The 17,779-nt window shown below is 37.7% G+C and overlaps 4 protein-coding genes across 4 annotated transcripts; 2 read left to right on the top strand and 2 right to left on the bottom strand.

The window, feature by feature from the left end:
* Nucleotides 1-565: 565 nt before the first annotated feature.
* GCK72_011723 (uncharacterized protein) lies at nucleotides 566-1,633 on the bottom strand (the record flags this gene model as incomplete). Its single annotated transcript, XM_003093788.2, has 2 exons — nucleotides 566-959; nucleotides 1,530-1,633. 2 exons carry the CDS (start codon nucleotides 1,631-1,633, stop codon nucleotides 566-568), a joined length of 498 nt encoding a protein of 165 aa, XP_003093836.2.
* A 1,311-nt stretch (nucleotides 1,634-2,944) lies between these two features.
* GCK72_011722 (uncharacterized protein) lies at nucleotides 2,945-4,729 on the bottom strand (the record flags this gene model as incomplete). Its single annotated transcript, XM_003093782.2, has 2 exons — nucleotides 2,945-3,887; nucleotides 4,647-4,729. The coding sequence occupies 2 exons, from the start codon at nucleotides 4,727-4,729 to the stop codon at nucleotides 2,945-2,947; spliced, it is 1,026 nt and encodes a 341-aa protein (XP_003093830.2).
* Nucleotides 4,730-8,383: 3,654 nt separating this feature from the next.
* GCK72_011721 (uncharacterized protein) lies at nucleotides 8,384-9,977 on the top strand (the record flags this gene model as incomplete). The annotated part of the gene is made up of 2 exons (XM_053728641.1): nucleotides 8,384-8,496; nucleotides 9,074-9,977. 2 exons carry the CDS (start codon nucleotides 8,384-8,386, stop codon nucleotides 9,975-9,977), a joined length of 1,017 nt encoding a protein of 338 aa, XP_053588218.1.
* A 2,019-nt stretch (nucleotides 9,978-11,996) lies between these two features.
* On the top strand, nucleotides 11,997-16,984 carry GCK72_011720 (uncharacterized protein; the record flags this gene model as incomplete). Its single annotated transcript, XM_003093765.2, has 9 exons — nucleotides 11,997-12,108; nucleotides 12,299-14,663; nucleotides 14,710-14,855; nucleotides 14,900-15,145; nucleotides 15,198-15,375; nucleotides 15,425-15,675; nucleotides 15,722-16,014; nucleotides 16,063-16,174; nucleotides 16,275-16,984. The coding sequence occupies 9 exons, from the start codon at nucleotides 11,997-11,999 to the stop codon at nucleotides 16,982-16,984; spliced, it is 4,413 nt and encodes a 1,470-aa protein (XP_003093813.2).
* Nucleotides 16,985-17,779: the final 795 nt, after the last annotated feature.

The raw sequence follows: 17,779 nt of genomic DNA, 5'->3' as shown, positions 1-17,779 counted from the left end.
GTTGCTTCAGTTTAATTTTCCCAAAAGATCATGTAAAAGTTGTGATTTTTAATGCTGAAGCACACATTATACAGGGAAAAATCAACTTTTCTGGATAATAAAGACAAATCCTGGTGTAGACGTAGTTTTTCTACTTAAAAGAGCTTTACTTGCTTTCAACTCACTTTTATACGCTGGAAAATATATCAAAATGTAGATTTTTGCAAGATCTATGTCTACCACTTACTTTTGGCTAATTAACTAAGTGTTAATGTACTGAAAACCAGGATAAAGTTTCAAAAATGCAAAAATAATACAAATTATTCATTTGGCCCGGAGTATGTAGTGCTCACCGAGATCTACCATTTTGTATATTTTTTAAGCCTTAAAAATGAGTTTGAAGCGAGTTATGTCAGGAAATAATGAAAACGACGGTTGGAAGCTGGTGATGCTGAACCAAACATTGAGTCACCATACCTTGGTACATTTTAAAACAAATCTAAAACTGTAGCCACAATAAGAATCCTCATGACACCAGCTTTTTAACCATATAAGTCACGACTAAATCTTAGTATCCAATAGAACTTTATCCGAGTTCGGTAACTTCAAATCCGTCGAGGAACTCATCAAAGCCATCAAAGAAGTGGCAAAATACACCGCGGCCGAAATATAGCTTAATCGATTTGCAGTTAAAAACTTCTGAGATGTGACAGATATAGTCCTTCCACGAGTAATCCTCTTTCTCCAAATTGCAAACTACTTGATATTCATTGGTGGAAAGCACAGTAAATGACATGCGTGGTGGGACATAATAATCGAGACTTGGAAACTCAAAGTTAAGCCTAATTTCGTTCTTGTCAATTAAGTCTGGCGGGAAGTTGAGGTGGTGACAATATACGGCAAATGAAATGAATGTCGCCTCACGTTTCAAATTTTTCGCGAAGTTTTTAGTGGACTCGGATATCAATGAATATTGTAGTCTGCAAGACAACATGATATTAGAGGAGGAGATTTCCGTGAACTTTAATGGTTTTTAAAGAGTTTTCGCTAAGTAGAGTATGGTTAGAACTTTACAGTACCGTGCAGTAAGATATAAAATGTTGCCTTTTCAGTTGTAAATGACTAGAGCGTGTTACGGTATGACTCATTTCCCCACAAAGTAAGTTATGTATAAACCATACAGAACATAGGTAGACCTTCATTTATGTGGTTGACAACTTTTTGTAGGGACACTCCCTAAAGAGTTACATATCGACAAAGTAATTTCACTTTTAAATCTTTCCGTTTCAGTGCAAAATAGTAGTGCTGTCTTAAAATGACCATAACTCTTTATTCGGTGTCGGTACAAAAAAGTTGTCAACTACAAAAATGAAGGTCGGCTTTTGTTCTGTATGGTTTATAAATAATTTACTTTGTGGGACAATCAGGTAATACCGTAACACCCTCTGGTAATTTTCAACTGAAAAAGGCCAAATAAACTAGAAAACTTAAATCCCAACAATTTTGAATCCGGTGGGACTTTCAGACCAAAAACTGTTCAAAAAACTCACAACTGACTATTTGTCATCGCTCCAATAATGTATCTTTGACCTGAGAAAGACAACAGGTGAAACGGGAATTCATCATCGACAACGGTAGGAGTAGGAGCAGCCATTATTCTAAGATGAAATAGAGTTCTGAAGAATCACGACTTGTATTAGGTCTAATCGAATTAAACAATAATAAAAATAGAAAGAGAATAATAACAAATAACAAATTATAAAAAGAAGAATGGAGAGAGAGAGAGAGAAAGAGATGACTAGACAATTAGTCTGTCTGGGTGACAGCAAGGTTGAGAAGAGGAGAACTGTAGAATTGAGGGAAATGGATAAAAAATTGATTAAAACATTCAAAATTAAGTATTCATACCCATTTGATAAGGGATTTTCAAATATGACACTGAAAACTGGGGTAATTATTTTAAATACACACTTTATTTATAATAAATTACATATAGGAAATGGGAGGTATGCATATAAAACAAAGTTTAGAGTTTTCTGATTGCAAATTTTACGCTAATTCCGAATATGCAATTAGTTTCTGAAGAGAACATCTGTGAAATGAGCTATGCAGATTTTTAGGAGCTTTGGTGCTAAATTATATGTTTTCGTGAGTCCGTATAGCACGACTCGCTTCTTACAACCGCGCTCTACGGTAACAATAGAAAATTGCATTTCTCAAGAAGATTTTTCCGGTGGAACACAGATGAAAGAACTGGGCCAAGCTAATTGAGACAATCTAGAAAAATAATTAATTACAGCTGTAAGAAGCAAGGAAATTAAAGCATAAAAATATCATTTTTTTAATAGATGATATTGAGAATACGCCTAGTGCGGAAAATGCGTCAAAAGACCGGGAAAAAGTAACAAAAAAAGGAGATAACAAGAATTTTAAGAATTTGAAAACAATTGGGGAAATTAAAAAGTTGACAGGAAATGGGCTCAAAATGTGCTCAAAAGATAGGAAAAAAGTGACAAAAAGTGACAAAAAGTGAGGAAACAGAGTGAAAGAGAGTGAGGGAAATTGTATTACAATGTTTTGATTGGAAAACGCGTCAAAGTTACGCCAGAATTTTATGAAATTAGGAACAATCGAAAAATTGACAGAAAATGCGCTCAAAAAACCGGAAAAAAGTTACAAAAAGTGATTAAAAGTGAGAAAACAAGGTAAAGTAGGGCGCGCTTTATATATTATATTTTCCCAGGAATTGGTATGAAAAATTTATGAAAATTGGTAGGGACTTTAAATACGTTTTCAAATAATTTGTGACATAAAAATTTATAGAGATGGGAATGTTTTGGTGAATCAGATGGAAGAAAATCGGCGGTTTTGAAAAGTTTAAGCGTTCAGTTTCCTAAATATATGGGTAGAAAAGGAGATACCTAATGATTCTGACAGATTCAGCGTAAAATTTGCTATAAGATCCCTATTGATGAACATAAAATTTGATCCACCTGACATCCGACTCCTGCTCGAAAACCACCGTAGCCATTTTCCCATCCACTCTCTTCAATTCATATGCTCCACTAACATATGCCCATGTAGATTCAGGCACCACAGCTCGAAACCTCTTACCTTCCTTTGACAACACTCTCCGTGGGATTTTTGCGATTATTCTATCCTCTCCAGGAAATGTCTTCTTCTCATATCGAAGTGACAAAAATTCCAAGTTGACGTTGCTAGTCATATTTGTCCATTGTTTAATGAATTGCTGGACTCCGATTTCCATAATTTTTGAGAAGTGGACTTCGATAACCTTGCTATCCAGCGCTAACAACTCCTCCGCTTTCATTTTTATCTGTTTTCCAAATTTTAAAAAGTTGAGGTCCTTTGGAAGAAGTTCCAGGATATCCTGATCAAGATAGTTTATCCGGATGTCCTTGGTTGGCTTAAATGTCTCAAGGAGCTCCATTAAGTCCCCTCGAGATGCTTCATCTACACCAACACCGATGATGTTGAATCCTTTGAACAATTCCTTGATGGAATCCACTGAATACTTGAAGGATCCGTTACCTTTAAAGAATAGTTTCACATTTTGACAGTGGAAAATGTCCCTGAGGTGACACAGCCATTGTTGCCAGGTACAGTAATCCGGTTGCTTCCACATATCAGTGACTTGATACTCCTGATTAATTATTGCATGAGATTGAATGGAAATTGGATTTGGCATAGGGATTCGGGTCTCAGTCTCAGAACAGTTCTTCTTATTTCTCTCTTGAAACATTATAAATCTGACTTCCATATCTGTGGCGTCTTCCGACTTGAGAATGACTTTTGTGTGGTCGATGTGGAATTCGAGGGAGGAGACTTGACGATTAATGGATTCCACTTGGGTCTTGGTGCTGGGAGAACGGAGGGAATAGTCAATTCTGGAAGAAGGGAAATTGTATTAGTAATTAGAATAGCGCGGAGAAATATGATAAATGTGATTTAATTATAACCGAGCTCTAATTTTAGAATTTTGAAAAAAAAATTTTGGTGCAACCGCCCATTTTCTCAACGGAGATGATTTCGAAAAAACAGCTGATTTCAAAGCTAAAAATGTCATTTTCTAATACAAAATAGTCAAAATTTGACATTTTTGGTCTGATCAGTCATTTTACATGATAAAAAACAGTTTCCATTTCGAGATTGACAATTTTCAGGCATAAAATAGTATTATGCTGTTTGATATAAAAATAGGTAATATTGGAAAAAAAACGTGCACGGCGTCCAGCGGAGGCCCTTTCAATGCACTGCGCGCAGTACTTTGAGAGGGCCTCTGCAGGAGGCCGTGCGTGTAGTTCCGAAAAATGCGTCAAAAGTATGCCAGAATTTGGAAACAGTGGGGGAAATCGAAAAAGTGACTGAAAATGGGCTCAAAAGAATGGATAAAGTGACAAACAAGGTAAAAGAAAGTGGGTTATCGTACTACAGTTATTGTTCCGGAAACGCGTCAAAGGTACGCCAGACCCCTTCAGAAGCTGTATTCAAGTAATTTCTGAGTTAAAAACTTATAGAGAATTGGCAGTTAAAAAAAAAGATAAGTTCCCTTAAGTTGATATTAAAAAAATTATATTGAAAATGATGTCGAAAAATTATATTATTTCAGAATTTTGAAAAACTTGAAAAAAATCTTTAAAACTTACAATTGACTAGTTGCCATTTCCTCAATCACATTTTTTCGTCCTTGATCGGACAAAAAAGATAGGTCATCGGGATCCGACATCATACACCTGAAAATTTTAAAACATTCTTTAAAAATGAAGTATAATTCACAAAAAAAAACAACAACAACAAAAAATGTATCCAATTCATGTGAAAGAGAAAAGGATACCGAGAAGAGCAGAGAAAAGATGACGAGAGCTCAGCTGCTCGGAGCAGCGGAGCACACTGATGGTTGCTCCTGGCAACGGACTTATCTTAAGCTGTTCATTGCGGGGAAGAGCCGAAGAAGGACAGAGGGACGGGCGGGATGAAGAAAATGAAAAAGTGTAGAGGGAAGGCAGAGAGATGAAGGGAGATTAGGGGAAGTGCATTTTTCTTTTTTTTTCGAAATTTGAGTTTGGATTTTAGATTTTAGATTTTGAAGGGGGGTCGAGGAGCATAAAAACTCAAAACTACCAATAAGTTTTTCATGAAATTAGACGGAATGCTAAAGTTTTTTAAAATGACCTAAGGTGTTGTGTGAAAACAGAAAACTAGTGAATTGTGGACTATCGGCCTAGCTCATTATATAATAATATAATTAATTTCCTAACAAAGAAATTGACTTTCCGTATGCTAATTTATAGAGAATTCTCAAGGCATACGGAAAATCAATTCTTTTGTTAGGAAATTAATTATATTATTATATAATGAAGGTAATTAACTTTTAGATCGGTACATTCTATGGTGCGAGACAAAAGGGACAGATTCGAATTTTTCTGAATCGCGTTTCGTTCGCATCGCGGTTTATTTTAAAAGATATGATTAATGAACGTAAAATTTCAATTTGGCACAGCGCCATCCGTCTGATAGCGCATTGCCACGACCGTGAGCCTCGCAATGCTGTGCCAGTACTGTGTTATATGTATTTTGTGTTAATTTATAAAAATACGACCATAGTTGAACTTTGATTTAGGAAAGCTAGACAGGTCCTACTATGCAGTTCTTAATTGGCAACACTAGGTTTAGTAGAAAAAGGAAAAATCGCTATAGTACTCTTTTCTAACCACGGAATTCCATGGAGTCATTCTAGAGTTATGAAACGTGATTTATACCACTGGAAAGCTGAAAAAACGCTGATTTCAAATATATATTCTGTTTTGGTCGTTGAGGCCGGGTATTCGAGAAAAACCAGGGCAACGTTTGGCGAATATGACAGATATTACCTTTCTGGCCTGCGAAAAATGTTTTTTACCTTTTTTGTTGCCAATTTTCGAGTGTCTCAATCTCTATTTTTTTAGAACTTTAACCTTATTTTTCTAGAATACCAAACCTCGAGGGCAAAAAGTGAATATATATTTGGAATCAGCGATTTCTCAGCTTTTTAATAGTATAGGTCACGTCACATACAGTACCGCTCAAAAGTATATTAAGTTTGGCCTTTTACAGTTAAAAACGCCCAACTTTGAGACTGTTTCGGGGTAATACTGATTGTTAATGGATCGTACAGATCAAGAGTAGAATTCCATTTTTGTAGTTGACAACTTTTTTGTACGAATGCTCCCTAGAGAGTTATGTATTGTCAAAGTAATTTCTCCTTCAAATCGACCCATTTCAGTGCAAAATAGTGCGATTTTTGAGCTGTCGACTTAAAATTACTATAACTCTCTAGGGAGTGTCTGTACAAAAAAGTTTACAACTACAAAAATGAAGCTCTACTTTTGATCTGTACGATTCATTAAAAATCTACTTGATGGTTCAACCAGTATTACCATGGCACAATCTTAAAGTTGGACCTTTTCAACGGAAAAAAACCAAAATTTAATATACTTTTGAGCGGTACTGTAACTCCAAACTGACTCCATGACGTTCCCTTTAGTGTGAAATACACAAAAATATGTAAGACAAGAAATCGCCCCCTCTCTTTAAATCCGATAGGTATGAGGTGGGCGATTTCGGTGGGCGGAGCTTCGCCAAAAGTGTCGATAATGCTGTCAAAAACTTTGAGTCGCACTCATTTTTTGAATAACTTTTTTCGTTGTAGAGATTTTCAAAAAGTTCTTTTTCGTTTGTTTTTAAAAACTTAATACGGATGTGGCGACTGTCAGGGGATAGATTTGGAGCACTTGGGAGAGAGTTATGAGCACAAAAGTAAAAACAACTTTTTTTGCTCAAATAAATGGCTTGAGAAATTCACGATTTCCGCCGTTTCCTACTTCGTACGGCTTCAGCTTTGAACATTTCTGGGGGATTTTTTGAATTTAAGATCTCTGAAAATCTGGCTATCGAGACATATAAAAATTATTCACAAATCTGTGAAAATATGATTTATGGCCATAAAAGAAAGGAAACGACTTTTTTTCTCAAAATTTTCACTTTCCTTCTTATTTCTCGAGTTGTTTTGAACCGAGAGCTTTGAAATTTGGTAGAGTTATGTAACTGGGGATGGCGGAAGTGACTAAAAAAACATATTTCAAATTGGAGATGATGCATTCGAGTTATACTCAAAAAACAGTCAAAAAATGAGCAATTATCGATCGATCCCCCTTTTTCTGCCCAAAACTTTGACCGGCTGTAACTCGCTCAGTTTTGAAAATTTTCAGGATCCGAAAAAAAGGAAATGTGTAGAAAAAAAATCTCTATCGATCCATGTAAAATTCAATATATTTTTAGCTGATAAAGCTTTCAGAAAACCGGATTTTGTGATTTTCGCGGTTTTTCGGTCATGTTGGGATTTTTTCTATTCGCTGTCCTGGGGACTGGATCCACTGAATCGTTCTGGATTTTTGACACCGATCTAAACTTTCGGAGATCTAATGGAACCAAAAAGTCCGATCAAAAAATATTGACACCGGACGATTCTGTGGAGAAACCTGAATCTCCACTGACATTTTTTTCGAATACACTGACCATTTTGTCATTGTATGTGTCATTGTACTGCTGCGAGGATCTCCCCTCTTTTCTATTCTCTCCATGACCACGTTTTTCTGTGCACAAGTGGCGCAGTGGAAGAGGGCGGGGGTGAGAATCGGTGGGCGGGGGGTTCGAAACCTTCTTATTCGTTTTTGTTTTTTTTTGTTTTTGTATGAACTTTCTAAATGAATATTATGAATTCAATTTTATCTGTGCATGAGAAGACCGCGCCGCACACACGCGGCGGCCACGCCCATTTTTTGCGACAGTGTTCAAAAATGGAACGCAGCGTTAAAATGTGAGTGGGCGTGGTCGCCACGTGTGTGCGGCGCGGTCTTCTCATGCACAGATAAAATTGAATTCATAATATGAAAAGAAATATTGTAAAAATTTCGAATGTTCTGATCGAATACGGGGAAAATAGTATCAGTCGGTGTGTCTGTTTTGAATTCAAAAGCTGGACGTTCTTCCATTTTTCTTCAAATCGAGCAAGCTAATTTTTGAATTTAAAACTTGCTAAGCACCGCGCACGAGGCGCAGCCGAGTACTGCGGAGCCCGCCGGGAGGCGGGGGACGCTAGTCAGTTCTAATAATTCCAGTAATATCACATCACGTTTTAATTTATCTCCTAAAATAATGCAAACACGCCTCACTGCGCATTCTTACATTGTTAGGACGTAATCATTTTCACTCCATTGCAACTTCTACCTAAATTTAGAAAGGGAATACTGATCTTTTATTTCGATCTCATTGTCGTCATGTTTAGTGGAGCGCAGTGATACTCATGTAAGGATATTGAAAAATATTATTATTTTTCAGCACAACCATGAGCTTCAAAGTGCCAGAACTGCCAGACCACATTTCCAACAACCTCTTCTACACATGCATGTCAGAACGATGTCAGCAATTTATAGTGGGATCGTTGAAAACACATTCGCTGTGAGTTCCAACTTTTATGAATTCCTCATCCTCATCCATTAGCTCAGCATAGTTTTTACATCCTCGCTCTACCGAGATTCCCTTGAAAAATGTCTCTTTTTTCTGAATCTCTCAATTTCGTGCACAATTTTCTTCGATTTCAGTAGAGCGCGATTGTAAGAAGCGTGTCGTGCTAATAGTTTAGGAATTGGCTTTAAAAAATCGATGGAGGGCGTTTACTACATGGTTACACTGACAAACCCTGTTTACAACGTGTAAATCAAGAAACTCACCATTGTATGACTGAAAATTGTTAATTTTTGAGTATTTTTAGTCAGAAAATTGTCATTTGTTGACTTTTTGACAATGTTTCAGTAAAAACCGCTATTTTTGCAGTTTTTCATCAATTTAAACAGCTAATGAATGATTTTTGGTTGAATTTTGACTAGTTCCGAAGTAAAACCGCGATTTCTAGATGGAAACTAATTTTAACCAGGAAAAAAGACTGACCAGACCTAAATTATTGAATTTTGACTATTTTGTATCAAAAAATGAAATTTTGAAACCGATTTGTCGTGCTAATATGAACGTTTTTCAGAATCCACTACTCCCTCATCAGCTCCACAACCAAACACCAAGCGGAGTCTATCCACCGCATTGCATGCTACATAGGCTTCCAGCTAAATCACAGAGAAATCACCATCTACTCAGATCTCCCTGATATGACATGCATGAAGTTCACAATTCCACCGATACCGCCGAGATGGAAGCCATTGAGCAAGATACCGGCTCCAACTTCCATCGCAACTTATTCATTCCGCAGAATGACTATCTGGACTAAGCCAGAGTATAGCTGGACGTGCTGGATGACTCATCTCGCGGATGTTTTGCACTGCAGGAAGCTCAAATTGGTGTTTGATGAAGGCGCTGACAAGTATCAGGTTGAGGCATTCAAGAAGATTTTTGAGGAGAAATTTGAAATCCTGAGTGTTAGAGTGGAAAGGAATCAGATGGAGTTCACAGGACAGATTTTGAAGATGTTGCACCCGACTAGAGAGTTTTTTCTTAATCCTATTGACGCGGAGGCTTCGAAGTCAAATGATGCCATTATTAATAAAATTCCTGGAAATCTAGAAGTTCTGGAGTTCGGCGACAAGTTTCCCCTAACTATATCTCATTTGGAAAAGTTGGATAGTCAGAATATCAAGATATGGCTATTGATGGTCACTGACTTCGATCTCAATACCTTCCTGAAGAAGTGGATCTCCCTGAAAACCAATCTGAACTTGAAACAACTCATCGCAAGATTCGGATTGGTATCAATTAGTGAAGGTTACCAGCAGAGGATACTGAATGGGATTCCGTATTATTTGCTCGAGGAAGACAAGGAGACGTTGGTGGTTGGAAAGTATCAAATTCAGAGGAGAGATGGGCGGAGAGCGGTTTTAATGTTTGATACCACTATTTTTCCGGTTAGGGTTAAGATGGTTATTGTTGATTGAGGCTACTATCATATTTACTCTAAGGGCAGGTTAATACCGTATAAGACCGACTATGATCAGTTAGGTCGGTTGAGATCATGAAATCAAGGCTAGAGATCCATTTTTGCAGTTTACACAATTTTTGTGCAGGAGCTCCCTAGCATGTTACAAATTAACCTCTCCCAAAATAATGACGGTTTGACAAACTATAACACCCTAGGGAGTGCTGGTACAAAAAAATGGTTAACTACAAAAATGAAGATCGATTTGAGATTTATATACACTAAAAACTTTGTTATTATCGGACAATTATTGATGCCATGATACCCTGTCAAACTTATATGATGTCATACAGACTGGTGCTGCGTATTGTTTGATGATACATTGTAGTATCCGATTAAGAATGTCTAAAATTGGCTATAATTATATAAGTTTTAACAAATTCTGAGCTAAATTGCTAATTTTATAGAAATGTACAATAAGAATAAGAGTTTATTATTGAACAACAAGTCCGACTTATACTTTAGTCAGTTTTTCAAAGTGAAGAGTAACTACAGTATGCTATTTTTGTTTGTTTTTTTTGTCATTGTATTTTGATTATTTTTCATGACGCTGAATTTTATTATTTTAATTAAAAAAAAAACTTTATTTGTGACACTTTTCCTATTACCTCATGTTATATCTCATATAAACACCTTGAATACTCTTTACCTTATTTTCTTACTTTACCTCCTATATCGATTTCTAAACCTCAATAAATACAATGAAAGCTATAAATTGTATTTTTGTTCAGTTTTGTTCATTCTAAGAAAAATTCGGTCGTGTAACATCATTGACTGGAGAATAGTCAGGTAAGGAGCTAATTAAAGGTAATCGAAGTGGAACCAACCATAGACAAACTAGATCTCATTTTTTATATGTAAATTGAAACACAACATGCTTCTGAATAACAAAAAAGTAACAAAATCTATGAAAAAATACACGATTTTTTTCCAAAAAATAAAGCCAAATGGCACAAGAATCATCTAATTGCTCTGCTCTCTCTCCCCACTAATACTCTTTCTCACCCGGATCATCACTCCCCTAATTAGTGTATGTGCGTGTGAGTGCAACAGGGGGAACCAGCTAAGAAATTCGAAGCCTGTGCTCAAGGCGGCGTGATAAAAGAGCATCAAATAACAGAAGGAGGGGGAGGAGGACATGCAACCATGAATTAGCGCGTGATAATTAGGAATAGAAGGGTGTTTGGCAAAAATATGTAATAAGAATGAGGGGTTTGAGTGAAAAATGTGAGAAAAATCTTTTTTTTAGAGAAAAAAACGCGTCAAAGTCACCCCAGCTTGTAAATACAAACTGTAGAGAAACGCGTCAAAGGCATGTCAGCCGAAGCTTTTTTGAGCAAGCTAGAAATCTCGCTGGCGCGCCTCAGACGCGTTTTTGCAGGCAGAACAACACAGTGACAAAACTACTGGCGTATCGTTGACGCATTCTTGAGGGATTTGAATTACTGGGGCAGCATTTATCAATTCGTTTTGAACTGACTGGCGCGTTTTCTATAAAATTGTTGCTAGAAAATTGAGTTTTTTAATAGATCAACACATAATTTTGGGGAAAACAGAAAATTCTATTGGAGTCAGGTCCGAAACTTATCCTTGAGAGAGCTATGAGGCATCAATGTGTCAAAAAATGTCCCCTCGCCGTGGTGATTTTCATTTTATTTCAAAAGGATTTAATTATAATACACGTGAACTGTTCCCAATTGAAAAATAACGTTTCTATTTATATATTTAGTTTTCCTAACCCCTTAACCCACTGCCCTACATTCTCCCCCCCCCCCCCTCCATCCTCAGAAAAAATTCAAATCAGTATAAACTATTCCCGTCGTCTTTATTGGCAGTTTTGGAATACTCTGTCAAACCATCAAACCAGTTCAGCGAAAAATAATGGCTGAAAAGTTTGTAAGTTTCCCCTTCTCTTGTGTTCAAAGCTAAGCTCAGATTTTTTCAGCGAACCTCACTTCCTAATTTTTGGGCGATTCTTATGCTGATTTTGCTGCTATCGAAGCTCACGTCATCGGATTTTCCGGATTATGTACACCCTCGATTCAAGATGATGAATGTTTCAAGTCCAAGGCGTCGACGTGCTTCCAAAGGTAATTTATTCATTAGGGTCTAGGGTGTTAAGAGCAAGTGCGCTCTATTGAGAATTCCATGAAGAGATTGTCAATAGAGCACTGTTTCATTCGCTGAGCACTCTCGGTAGAGCGGACTTGCTAGTAATTATTCCAAGACACGTAGCAAACGCCCCTTTTTAAAACTTAACTAAATATTTTTTAATCTCAGGAGGAAAACTTCCTTCTCTCGTCGACAACTACCAGAAACTGGCTCGTCTCTCAAATGGAATCTCCCTGGAGATCGGATTACTTGATGGATCGATCCCTTCTGAAACTGCTCTCTCTGAAATTTTACAAATGGGAAAAGCAACAATCAGCGATATCGAAAAGTTGGATTCGAATGTCATTGGTAATGGAATTGAGGAGATAAGGAAGCTACCGACCGCGTTGATTTCTACTCCTGATGTTCAAAAATTGGAAGACCGTTTGATGTTATTAGAGGACGTGATAGTAAATGCAACAAGTCTGGAATCTTTTGGAAATATGACCGGAAAACCGGAATATGTATCGACTCTGGAGAAAGTGAAAACTCTGGATACGTTGAAAAAGGACCTCGATTTTTTCATGCGAGATGTCAATACCTTGGCCAGTGAATACTCTTCAGCCAAACTTCTCTCAAAAGAGATAACGGATGAGAACGTCCAGAAAGCTGGTTCCAATGTGCAAATAGTTTTCTTGAAGCTGGGCTCTGTAGAGACTGCTGCTAAAAGTTTCAACAAAACTGTGGATCTGTTGAGGGAATCGAAGAAAATCGTTGAGGAATCAAAGTTTATGGATATTCTCTTACTGGAAAACGAGTTTCGTGTTAAACTTGCCCAGACGATTTTCCATACGGATGTGACAAACAAATCAATGAACGCTAACCTTGAAAAAGTGACTGGCTTTTCAAAAAAAGGCGTGATAACTCAAAATGCTTTGGAGTCGATTCATCAGTTAGTTGAAAGCCGGAAAAACTTCAAAACTCTCCCTGTCGAGTATACAACTGGTTTACCAAATGGAGCTGTTGACTTGCAACAATTGAGTAGAGATGTCGATAGTCCCTGGATAGCTGAGCGGATCTCAGAGGTATCATTGGTTTCGGAGAACTTGAAGAAGTCGTTCTACTCCCTGACCGAATTAATCAATTTGCTCAATTCAATCGAGACATCTTGGGAATCACTTCTAGATGCTACAAATCAGAATGACTTGGAGTACTTGATGGAACAATTCACAAAATTGTCGGCGGTGGGAATTGTTAATTCAGATAAGTTGTCGACGCAAATCAATGCACTGGTGATCTGCGATAAAACCGTCATGTCATATCCACAACCCAGCATTGAGGAGATAAAAACTGTCGGTGAAATGATGGAAAAATTGAATAAGGCTATCGAAAAAATCTCAAACTTTGAATACATCGACTATTTCAAGAATCTGAAGGACATCAAGACGCTTTTCAACACTTCTGGAAAATCGCCGGAAGACACCAACAAGATTGTCAAAAACGTTATGGAAAAAATTGGAAAGGACCCGGAGTTGAAGAAATTTGAGTCACTTGTAACCCAACTTCTGAATGACCTAACAACAACTCTCACTGCAATTGATGAGATTCCAGAGTTGACTAACGGTATCACTTTGAACAGTGTTGATTTATACCAATCACACATGCTCAACTCCCAACATTCTAAGATCTACAAATGCTTGAGAGATATAAAAGAAGATTTGTCGCCAGTGAAACAAGCTATGAGATTCATTCAAGACTTGAGAAAAATCCAGATTCCAAATGGTCCGAATCCAATTATCAATTCAGTGTTGGCATCTAAAAATGATCTGGTGGCTGCAAAGACGTCTGCTGAAAAAATGAAGGAGGTAAAGACACGTGAAGCATTGTCTCTGAAGGTGTCGTTCCCGAATTCTCTAGAAGTTTCGAAGACTCTTGGTGTGGCTGTGCGAGGATTGGCTGCAATCGATAAGGCTTATGAGTCGAAGGATCGTTTGGACACACTCTTGCAGAAAATAGATGAGATTGTGAAGGAATCGACGGTGTTGGCTCCAGAGAATCAATCGGCTCTTTCGAAACTGGTAGATCTCAAGAAGGTGTTTGCTGGAATTGATGACTTTGTAAAGCAAATCGATGGAATGGAAAATATCCGGAAGAAAAGAGCAATCGGATTATTCAAGGATACTGGAATAGTTCTAGAAGCAGCCGACAAGATTCCAGGAGTCAATGTCGATGTGGTTGCTGCAAAGAATGCTATAGAGAAGTTGAATGCTGCCTCATCCAAGAAATATGATCAAGAATCTGCACAGTTGGATATTCTGAAGGAGTTGGATTTGAACTTTACGAGTTATGAATTCCTGGAAGCTGTGGACTCTTTGAAGGCAATAGACGATTTCTTTTTGGATTATGCTAATGCTATGGCCGCACCAGTTCCCACACCAGCTCTTCAACTTGTCATTCCATCTTCAACTGACTCATCGGGTGTCAAGGACCGTGCTCAACCGGAAACATCGGATATGGATGCTCTGGAAATGACGACTGCGGATAATTTTACACGGTAGGAGAGAAAATTATAATTTTAAGATTATCAATTATAATTTCAGAAATGTGATCATTGGTGTAGTAGCGTTCGTTGGTGTGTTTTTCTCTGCTGCTTCCATCGGTGGTGTTATTTGTTGGAAACGCAATAAACAAGAGAAGCCACTGCCGGATGTTGATCCAGACATGCCCAAACCTGTAGTCATACAAGGTGAATTGCAAATTTTGCTCACTTTGACATTTCTTTTTATTCAGGGAAAAGTAGTGCGGATCCTGCTGTTCCAGCTGCTCCTGAAGTTCCAGCTGCCCCCGATGCTCGAGCTGCTCCTGCAGCTGATGCTCCCCTCGTTGTTGCTCCTGCAGCTGATGCTGCCCTCGTTGTTGCTCCTGCAGCCATTCTTCCTGCTCCTGTTCCATCAGATGAAAACATGCTTACGGCTATCGCGTCATCCGTCCCAAATCTGCACAATGAAGAACTTCAACCTACCCAATGGACAGATGGTAGGATGAATGTCCGTCCCCGATGACTAATTTTCGCTTCTTTTTTTTTCAGAAGATATTGCTAAAAGGATGAAATTCATTTTTGATACGCAAAAAGCGTTTGAAGACAGTATGGTGGTGAATGTCGAATTGCCAAACGAGTTTCCGAAGTCGTATCTCAAATATTATGATACAAATGACGAGAGAAAGGCTACTGCTGAGCTGAAGGAAGAGAATAAGAATGAGCGGTGGTGAGTTTTTGTTATGTGTCTTTAAAATTAATAATATTTTCATTCACAGGGATTCAAATCGCGTTTGTCTGAAAGCTCACAGATTCCCATTGGCCGGTTTCCCGGAAACTAATAACTTTATCAATGCGAATGGTAAGAAATTTGGAGAATACGACTGGTGGTCAGCTCAAGCGCCAACAAATGAACAGTTCCCAGGAAAAATATCGACAGTTGAGAAAACGTTAGCCATGTTTGTGCAAGGTAACATTGGAGTGGTGTTGATGCTATGCGAGTTCAAATTGATAAACCACCAAGATGAGAGTGAGTCACAATTTGTTGATTTTTTCAATATGATGAATGATTTCAGGTTATCAAAATTGTGCTGAATATTTCTCCCAGGAAAAAAATGGAACGATGACTCATGGAAAATTGACAGTGACAACAAAAGATAGGATTGATCAAGTGCCAGACATGACGTTCCAGAAGGATCATGTACTCTTCAAACTTGAAATAGAGGAGAATGATACGAAGAAGAAACACGCAGTCGATGTGTTATTGACAAAAGATTGGTTAGAGAAGAGTTCAATGATTACACCACTTAGTGTTATATCAAAACCAAAATGCGCACTAGATATCATCAGATTTGCGGATAGTTATAAGGTTTTTGATTTATAAAAAAAACAATTCTCAAAATTATATGTATTCCAGTCGAACGTTTGTGTGATGAGTAAACACGGAACCGGGCGTGCTGGCACGATCATGGCCATCAAAAATGCATTACACCTGTTGGAAACCCATGAGACGGTCACTCTTTATGATAGTGAGTTATTTTGTTTTCAGCCTACCGGGACATTTCTACACCCAACGGTTTTTATACGTCCCGCAGATTTTGAATTCTTTATGAATTTCTTATTTTTCAGTCATCGAACCGGTTCGAGATGTACGTTTCGGAGCAGTTGAGAATGAACTTCAGTTGTTTTTCGTCATCGTCACCGTTGCTTTTTATCTTTTGGAAAAGGCAAATTTGGCGTGTATGCCAAGCTACGACTTTCTCGATTTTTTCCATGCACGGTTCTATCAAGCAGATTTCGAACGCTATGCTCCTCTTACAAACAGAGATAAGAAGTGGAAAAGTGAAGCTTATAAAGATCGTGTGAATCTTTTGAGAAGATATGTGAACGAAGCAAAAACTGAAGCGATCAAAATATCGAAAAAGAATCCTAACAACGGAACTGAATATGAGTTTGATCTGACCAAACGGGAAATGCTCAAGGAATGGGATCCTACTGAAGTCAGAAAAACTCGAGCCGACAACGATCAGCCGAGAGGACTTCTTCAACAACAGAGACTTCAACAGAAACAAGTTGCGACGAAGAAAAAGAAAAGGGAGAAGCAAGAGAAGACTGATGTAGGTGAAGAAGGAGAGGATCCAAAGAAGACGGAGGAGTCGAAGAAGAATCCATCCAAAAAAGAAGCGTCCAGGAAAGAGGCGTCAAAGAAGAATCCGTCGAAGAAGAATCCATCCAAGAAAGAAGCGTCGAAGAAGGAAAAGTCGAAGAAGAATCCGTCAAGAAAGGAGGCATCAAAGAAGGGAGCAAAAAAGGAGGAATCGAAGAAGAAGAAGAAGTAGCTGGTGATATTTTTTTGTATTACTCGGAAAATAAAATTGTGTTTGTTTAAGCCTGTGCTTTTTTTATTCCTTTTTCAGACTTGTAAAATATACTTTCAGAGAATAGCAAGGTTTTTAGCAAATTAGTGGTCTCTCAGCAATTCGAATAAGGTAAACTATATATTAAAATACATTCTTACATAGCCTGAATAACCCCATAACTATATGTATGTTCTAGACTGCCCAAACATCGCTAGAGACCCAAAATCCGCGGGTTACTGGACCAGCGCTACGGAATCATGTCGTGCTCAAAGAATCAATCTTTATAAGCCATCAGATATGTTCCGAGGCGAGAGAACTTATCGGGGGAATCGGAGAATAAGGAGGAGGAGGTACCGCAGTTTTCTGAAATCTGAAAAACACCAAACTTTTAAATTTTAATCTCGAGAAAAAAGTCAAAACATGACAAGCTGGACATACGGACCAACTTATACACATGTAGACAAAAAACTCTCAATTCTTGGCTGAAATTCATATGAAAACACATTGAAACCCTCGATTTAAACATTCTATCACACGAAATCATTTATTTATAATTAAAAATTATTATAGTTTTCGCTTTGGAGTCCCAACGCGAGTAGAATGACGTGGAAGGCACTAATCCAATTTTGATCATTTCTTGATATACCAGATTTGATAAATGATTGAAATTCTGAAAAATTACCCCAAATTTTCTTAGATTTTGAGTTCCAAAGAAAAAGAACTCACTGTTTGAAATTTGAGAGTTTTTACTCTTAATCTTATAGAACGTCCTTT

The sequence above is a fragment of the Caenorhabditis remanei genome, chromosome III (assembly GCF_010183535.1).
Source record: "Caenorhabditis remanei strain PX506 chromosome III, whole genome shotgun sequence".
NCBI lineage: Eukaryota > Metazoa > Nematoda > Chromadorea > Rhabditida > Rhabditidae > Caenorhabditis > Caenorhabditis remanei.
The sequence above is the reverse complement of the archived record's forward strand: the minus strand, read 5'-3'. Positions and strand labels throughout refer to the sequence as shown.